Genomic DNA, 6,704 nt, shown 5'->3' on the forward strand with positions numbered 1-6,704 from the left:
TATATTATATAAATATATAATATCTATACTAATACATTACTAATATAGTATATTAATATATTATAATTATTAATTTATTATATATTATAATTTATAAATTTTAGTGGTTTATTATATATAATTATTTTAAATTATTTTATATTTCGAACAATAACGATTCGAACACGAACAAACGCATCACTGTTCGTGTTTGATTCGTTTAACTAACCGAACGAAAAAAAATTGTTCACGTTTGTCTCGTTTAATTATCGAACGAATCGAACACGGACTCATTGACGAACCGAGCACGAACTGTTCGCGAACAACGAGCTTTTTTGACAGCCCTGCCTACAACATAAGTGGTCAGTTATTACTACAATTTCCCATTATGCGCTCTACAATTGACTTATTATGCTCTTGCAACTACCAACCATGACATATATGGTCAGTTACTACTGTAACTTCCCACTACGAGCTCTATGGCTTACTGACGCTCTTGTATCTAGCAATTATGACATATGCGGTCAGTTACTACTGCAACTTCCTGATTTAATCTATGTGGTCAACCGACGCAGCTATCAACTACCGTCTATGTGGCCAGTTACTCCGCAGCTTCCCAATACAGCCTTTGTCGCCAATGAACGCAACTGCAGTTACCAATTATGACCTATGTGACTAACTAAGACCTATGTTGCTAACTGCTACTATAGATTTCAACTACAACCTCTATAACCAACTTACATTGTTGCATCTACCAACTATGACTTATGTAACTAACGACCAGTGTAGCTTCCAACCATACCCTCCATGACTAATTGATTTTGCAATAACTACCAAATATGACTTATTTGAACAACTACGACTTATGTGGATAATTTTTATTGTAGCTTCTAACTACAACATATGAGGCTAACTAATATTACTGCAACTACCAATTACGATATATGTGGCTAACTACAACCTCTATGGCATTTGATACTGCTACAACTGTCAACTACAACATATAAGGCCAACTTTGACCTATGTGAATAATTGCTACTTTAGCTTTCAGCTGCGGCCACTATGGACAACTAATACTAACTACAACTATCAACTACGATCTATGTGACTAACTCCTACTATAATTTAGAATTAAAGCATTTATGGCCAACTGATGTTATTGCTACTACCATCTACAACCTATGTAATCACTACAGTCTATGTGGTTAACTGTTACTGCAACTTTCAATTACAACTTATGTGCCCAACTAATGTTCCTGGAGCTACTAATTATGACCATTGTGACCAACTAACATTACTGTAACCACCAACTATGGTTGTTGTCATTAACTGTTACTGCAGCTTCCAATTATGACCTCTATGACCAATTTACACTACTATAAATACCAATTACAGCACATGCGACCAACTACAGCACATGCGACCAACTACAGCAGCACATGCGACCGCGACCAACTACTATTTTATCATCCAACTATGATTTTTAAGACCAACCGACGTTATTGTAACCACTAACAACAATTTTTATGTCAGAGTACTGCCTTTGTAACAATTAGTTATGTCCTTTGCAACCCGTTATTGCAAATATGTCTAGGAACTACATTTGTTATAACCTAATTACGACTATTAGACTAAACTAATATTGTACATTTGTGATTAACAAAATGTAATTCCATCGTTAATTCAAGAGAAGAATAAACATGCATTTACATTAACATAGTGGGTTACTTTGACTGGGCTAAGCCCTGAGATTTTTTTCTCTTTTCAGTGTTTTTCCACATAAAAATCTTGATCTATCTTTATACTACTTGTTATATTACATCTGTGTGCTGGGACCTTCCTGCATGAATATGGCATTAGGCTCTTGTCCAACACGATCACTTCTACTTAGTTGAACTTTTAGGGTACAGAAAAGTTCTGTCCTTTTTGGCTAAAGTAATAATATTGACTTTGAAGTAGTTTATTGAAAATATGGTGGCAGGAAAGCCGTGCAAGAACTAAAATTTTGAGCCAGATTTCCTCTACAAAATTGGACCCTTTACATATGTCTCACCCAATTCTTATCTATCTACATGCCTAACATTTAAATGTTCATAATTACATGCATAAATTTCAAATTTTTAATTCTATACCAAAAATATCATTTTTTATAACATTTTAAAAATAAAATATATATTTTCATGCATAAAGTCATGACCCTATGATGCTATAAATGTAAATATCAAACTTTAGATGCTAGGCATTCGATAAAATTGGAACGATACAGAGAAGATTAGCATGGCCCCTGCGCAAGGATGACACGCATAAATCGAGAAATGGTCCTAATTATTTTTGGGGGCATTTACATACAAACCACAAAATTCTTATATATTACATATCTAACACCAAAGCTTGCACATTTAAGTACATAACACTAAAATCATTGACATCACATCAAAAGAGAAATATACCCTTTCATGCATAGGTTTTTAATATCAAGATATGATAAATATAAATATCAAACTTCAGGTGTTACATATATAAATGTATGAGAATTGTGTGGTATGTATGTAAATTTCCCTTAATTTTTTTATCAAAACATCCTAATACCATTATTTCCCTACCTACAAAACAAGCGTTTGGAAGGAAGGGGGACTAAACTCATCATTTCAGGTTCAAGTTCTGGATCTTCTTACCACTAAAATCTTTTGCATTTTCCGCCTTTCTCTTCTTGCTATTTACAACCAGACCATTCACATAAGCAATGTAGCCATCTGTGTCAAATTTTCTTTTGCACCCGGCATAATTCATGTACCTTATTTTCCCAAAAACTGCACGTTCTTTCCAGCCCTGCAATTGCCATAAATGAGGCTGAATTTAATTGAGCTTTTCATAAGCGACTATTTGAAGGAATAGACGCACGAATGCAGAAACTATTTTATTTCAAAAATTAGTATGAGGTGTTTGGTTTAAGTGCAGTTAATTTACTTGAGAAAAGAGAGCAAATGAATGTAACCATTCGCAATTCCCTGTCATAGTGAAAACGGGAGGGAGAACAATGTATTAGGTCATTAGTTTGACTCATACTTCCCCTTTTTATACAATAAAGCCTTAATCCCACGACGTGGGGTCGGCTACATGATTCGTTTTTCTCCATTGCGTCCTCTTTAGTGTCATATTTAATACTAAGTTAAGTGTTGCCGAGATGAGAATGAATAGGTGGATGAGTGGCTTTACACTCAGAGACAAAATGCTAAATGAATATATATGTGATAAGGTTGGTGCAGCTCCAGTGACGGACAAAATTAGAGAGAGTCGTCTTAGATGGTTTGGTCACATTAAATGTTGACCAGCTAATGGTCTGAATAGGAGAGTAGATGTTTTAGATTCGACTTATGTTAAGAAAGGTAAAGGTAGACCTAGGAAGACTTGTGTTTATTGTAGAAAAAATACTTCCCCTTTTTATTAAAAAAAAAAAAAAAAGGAATTTAACAACATACCGCCTAACCGCTCAATTACTATACTTTTACATATCCAACATCTAAAATTTACTTTTTTTTTTTTCACATTTATAACAACCAGATTTTTCATATCTCATAAAAATTTGATCATTTAGGTTTTAGAAAATGATTACATAAAAATTGAAGTTTAGATGTTAGATAAGTAAATACATAGGAATTGAGTGGTATGCATGTAAATCTTCCAAAAAACATGTAAATGCATGTAAATCTTCCAAAAAAAAAAATCAATTTCAATTCAATTTCTTTGCATGCCCATTCTCTCTCTCTCTCTCTTTCAATTACTTCAAACCAAATAGAGCCACTATGAATGATTAAAAATATATATATTCTAAGCTAACTTCTCTAGCTCCAGCAAAAAAAATCACAATGCTCATCTCAATATTCACTCTTTGTGCTTCTAATAAGCACATTTTTAGATTTCCATCTCCGACCAAACAAACTGCTCTTCAACTAAAAGCTAATTAACTTCACAAAATTAAAAATTCTTTATTCCTACAAAATAATCAAATCCTCACCTTGTGAAACATCAACATCAGAATCGGGCATGCAATCCACGATTAGAACAAACTAACCTGGTCATGGACGCCGCATATGGACCACATGCAGCCAACATAGCCATTTGGATCTCGACCATCAATCTCATACTGCCGACAAAAATTTCAGTCAGAATATGAAGCCAACTATAACGCATAAAAGATTGTTACAACTTTTAATAAGAAACATGCAGCATGTTGATCTATTCTAGCATATGTAGAAATGCAGGCTCATTAGAACGTAATAAAGGAATGAAATTGCAATAAAAATTTAGGAAATTTATATACATACAGCACAATTAGTATGCATTTACATATCGGACAGCTAAAATTTGATATTTACATTTATAAAACCTTAGTATCAAAAATCTATGCATGAAAATGTGTATTCCAGTTTTAAAAAGTTAGTGATATAGTTATTTCTGATATGATGTAAAGATTTTAGTGTTAAGTATGTAAATATGGAAGTTTAGTTTGTTAGATATATAAATATATAAGAATTGTGTGGTATGCATGTAAATGCCCCTAAATTAATCTATTGCTCCACTAACTTCTGCACCCAATTCTATGTCATTGTTTGATCGTAGACATACATGATAAACATGTTTATGAAGTTGTTATATCACGCGAGATTTACATTCATGTAAAATGTAAAAATAGTCCCCCGATTGTTTTTGTGGAGCTATTTTAGTTCCAGAGTCTTTAAATGTCAAATTAGTCCCCAATCTTTTAAATTAATGTTGTCACAGTCCTCGGCGGAGACTATTTTTGCCCATATTAAAAGAGTCAAGGAACTAAATTGACACCTTTACAAATTTTGTGACTAAAATGATCTACTACAAAGAGTAAGAAAACTATTTTGATACTTCTCCCATTTACATTCTATAAACTGTAATTTTCATGTCGCCGTGCCATGCACTACTGTCTGTAAAGTTAATTTAAAAAATAACGTCGCTGAAATCAAATAAGTTACTCATAAGAAAAAGATCAATACCTTGTCATTCAAATATATTGCTATTGCAAGTGCTTCTTCAGGTCCTCTCGTCCATTCAAGTATTTTCTTAGCCCAATACATCCTGTTAAAAAAAAAAAGGGTGCCTTATGATTAGAACGATCAGATTATATTGTGAGAAAAAGGTTAGAAGTGTAAGTTTTTTTGAGTTCAAAGTTGCATTATTGCAATTTTAGGCACATTTATCAATGTGAAAGTCTTACAAAATACGTACAATGGAGCAGGAGAAAATAGTCAGCGGGATCCCAGTAAAATTGTGGTTAAACAAAGCACATTAGTTCAGGAACTTATTTTATGTTCATAGATAACATGATAATGAACTTAAGAGTTACACTAAGTGGTGTAGAATGGTTATAATTTTAGGACTTACAAATACAACTTAGGATGACAAGAGCTCCTTTTTAATTTTAATTTAATTAGAATTAAAGTTATTTTGAGGAGGTACTATTATACGTTGTTAGTGCCTTGTTTGGGCGTTTTTGCTTTTTTTTTTGTGTATTTAGGGATTGTATTCATTGAATTTATGCCCTAAGAAGTGTTCCATTATCTTCCTTTTGCAAGTTGTGTGTCCTATAAGTTGTTTAGGAATACATGGTGGATTCTCCTCGCCAACATAGCCATTGTGCTTTCTTCCGTGCTCAACACCCTTTTTTCCCAAAACCTTGATTATAATCATTCTACCACTTCTCCAATAAACACTCGATCCTTAAACACCTTCAAGGAACTCTAGAACAGTGTCAATGCATCCATTTGCGCACAAAATATCTTATATAAAATAGGATGGTGCAATTTAAAAAAAAAACAAAAACCTAATCTGCGCATTTCATCATGAAAGCTTGATTTTTTATAACTAAATAGATTTAACCTAAACGAGAGATAATAAAGGAAATAGTGTTCTTTGTCTTCCTTTTCTTTTGAAGGTTACATTCATAAAAAAAAAATCTCCTGCAAAAAGATATAGAACGAGGAAACTGGGATAAATGTGTTTAATACCTCATAAACCCATGCATTTTCCCATGATGAACCATCTCCAACTGTGAAGCATTCCATAGCTGAAAATGTATAATTTAATTACAGATATTTTATTGTAACCACTCAATAGAACCAAAAACCATTTTCAATCTTTCCACAGAAAGGTAAATGCCAGTCAAGAAATACTTACATCATCAGCTGTTTTGGCATTTTCGAGTTCATCCCTCCTGCAATTTGCATATTTATAAGCTTTCACAATCAGAAGCATTTTGGTAACAGTTTAATGTAATAAATTTAAGGGAGAAACTACTGAACTCTAAGTTTAGGAAATTTTATTAATATCTTAGAATCAATTTGATTCTTAATGCTAAAAAAAAATCTACAAAGGAGAGAATTTTTTTGCAAAAGTAAAATAATCTGAAAGCAACAAAAAATTGTACACATGAAAATGATAGATCTTAAAACTTCATAAAATCTAGCAGCTGACAATTGGCATTGTAGTTTGTATATGTATATTTATATATATCTATCTATATATATGTGTGTGTGTGTGTGTCATGTACCCCGGCCTAATGGGTTGGCATAAGACCCCTAAGGTCGGGGGTTTGAATCCTTGGAGGTGGTACTCGAATTATTAGACACATTATGGGTGATTGGAGGCTCGTATAATAACCTTTGGATATTCATATATATATATATATATATATA

At 32.8% G+C, this 6,704-nt stretch overlaps 1 protein-coding gene across 1 annotated transcript in view; it reads right to left on the reverse strand.

Annotated features, from left to right (window-relative positions):
• Positions 1 to 2,490: 2,490 nt before the first annotated feature.
• The window catches only part of LOC110025542 (deoxyribodipyrimidine photo-lyase), a 12,547-nt gene continuing 8,333 nt past the window's right edge, over positions 2,491 to 6,704 (reverse strand). Inside the window, exons 4-8 of the mRNA XM_020726089.1 lie at positions 6,187 to 6,223; positions 6,018 to 6,076; positions 5,007 to 5,088; positions 4,052 to 4,123; positions 2,491 to 2,808 (exon numbers count right to left, since the gene is read on the reverse strand). Of these exons, the coding sequence (XP_020581748.1) occupies positions 2,623 to 2,808; positions 4,052 to 4,123; positions 5,007 to 5,088; positions 6,018 to 6,076; positions 6,187 to 6,223 (436 nt within the window). The 3' untranslated portion in view covers positions 2,491 to 2,622. The remainder of the gene's footprint in view (positions 2,809 to 4,051; positions 4,124 to 5,006; positions 5,089 to 6,017; positions 6,077 to 6,186; positions 6,224 to 6,704) is intronic.

Source organism: Phalaenopsis equestris, unplaced genomic scaffold (assembly GCF_001263595.1).
Source record: "Phalaenopsis equestris unplaced genomic scaffold, ASM126359v1 Scaffold000301, whole genome shotgun sequence".
Classification (NCBI taxonomy): domain Eukaryota; kingdom Viridiplantae; phylum Streptophyta; class Magnoliopsida; order Asparagales; family Orchidaceae; genus Phalaenopsis; species Phalaenopsis equestris.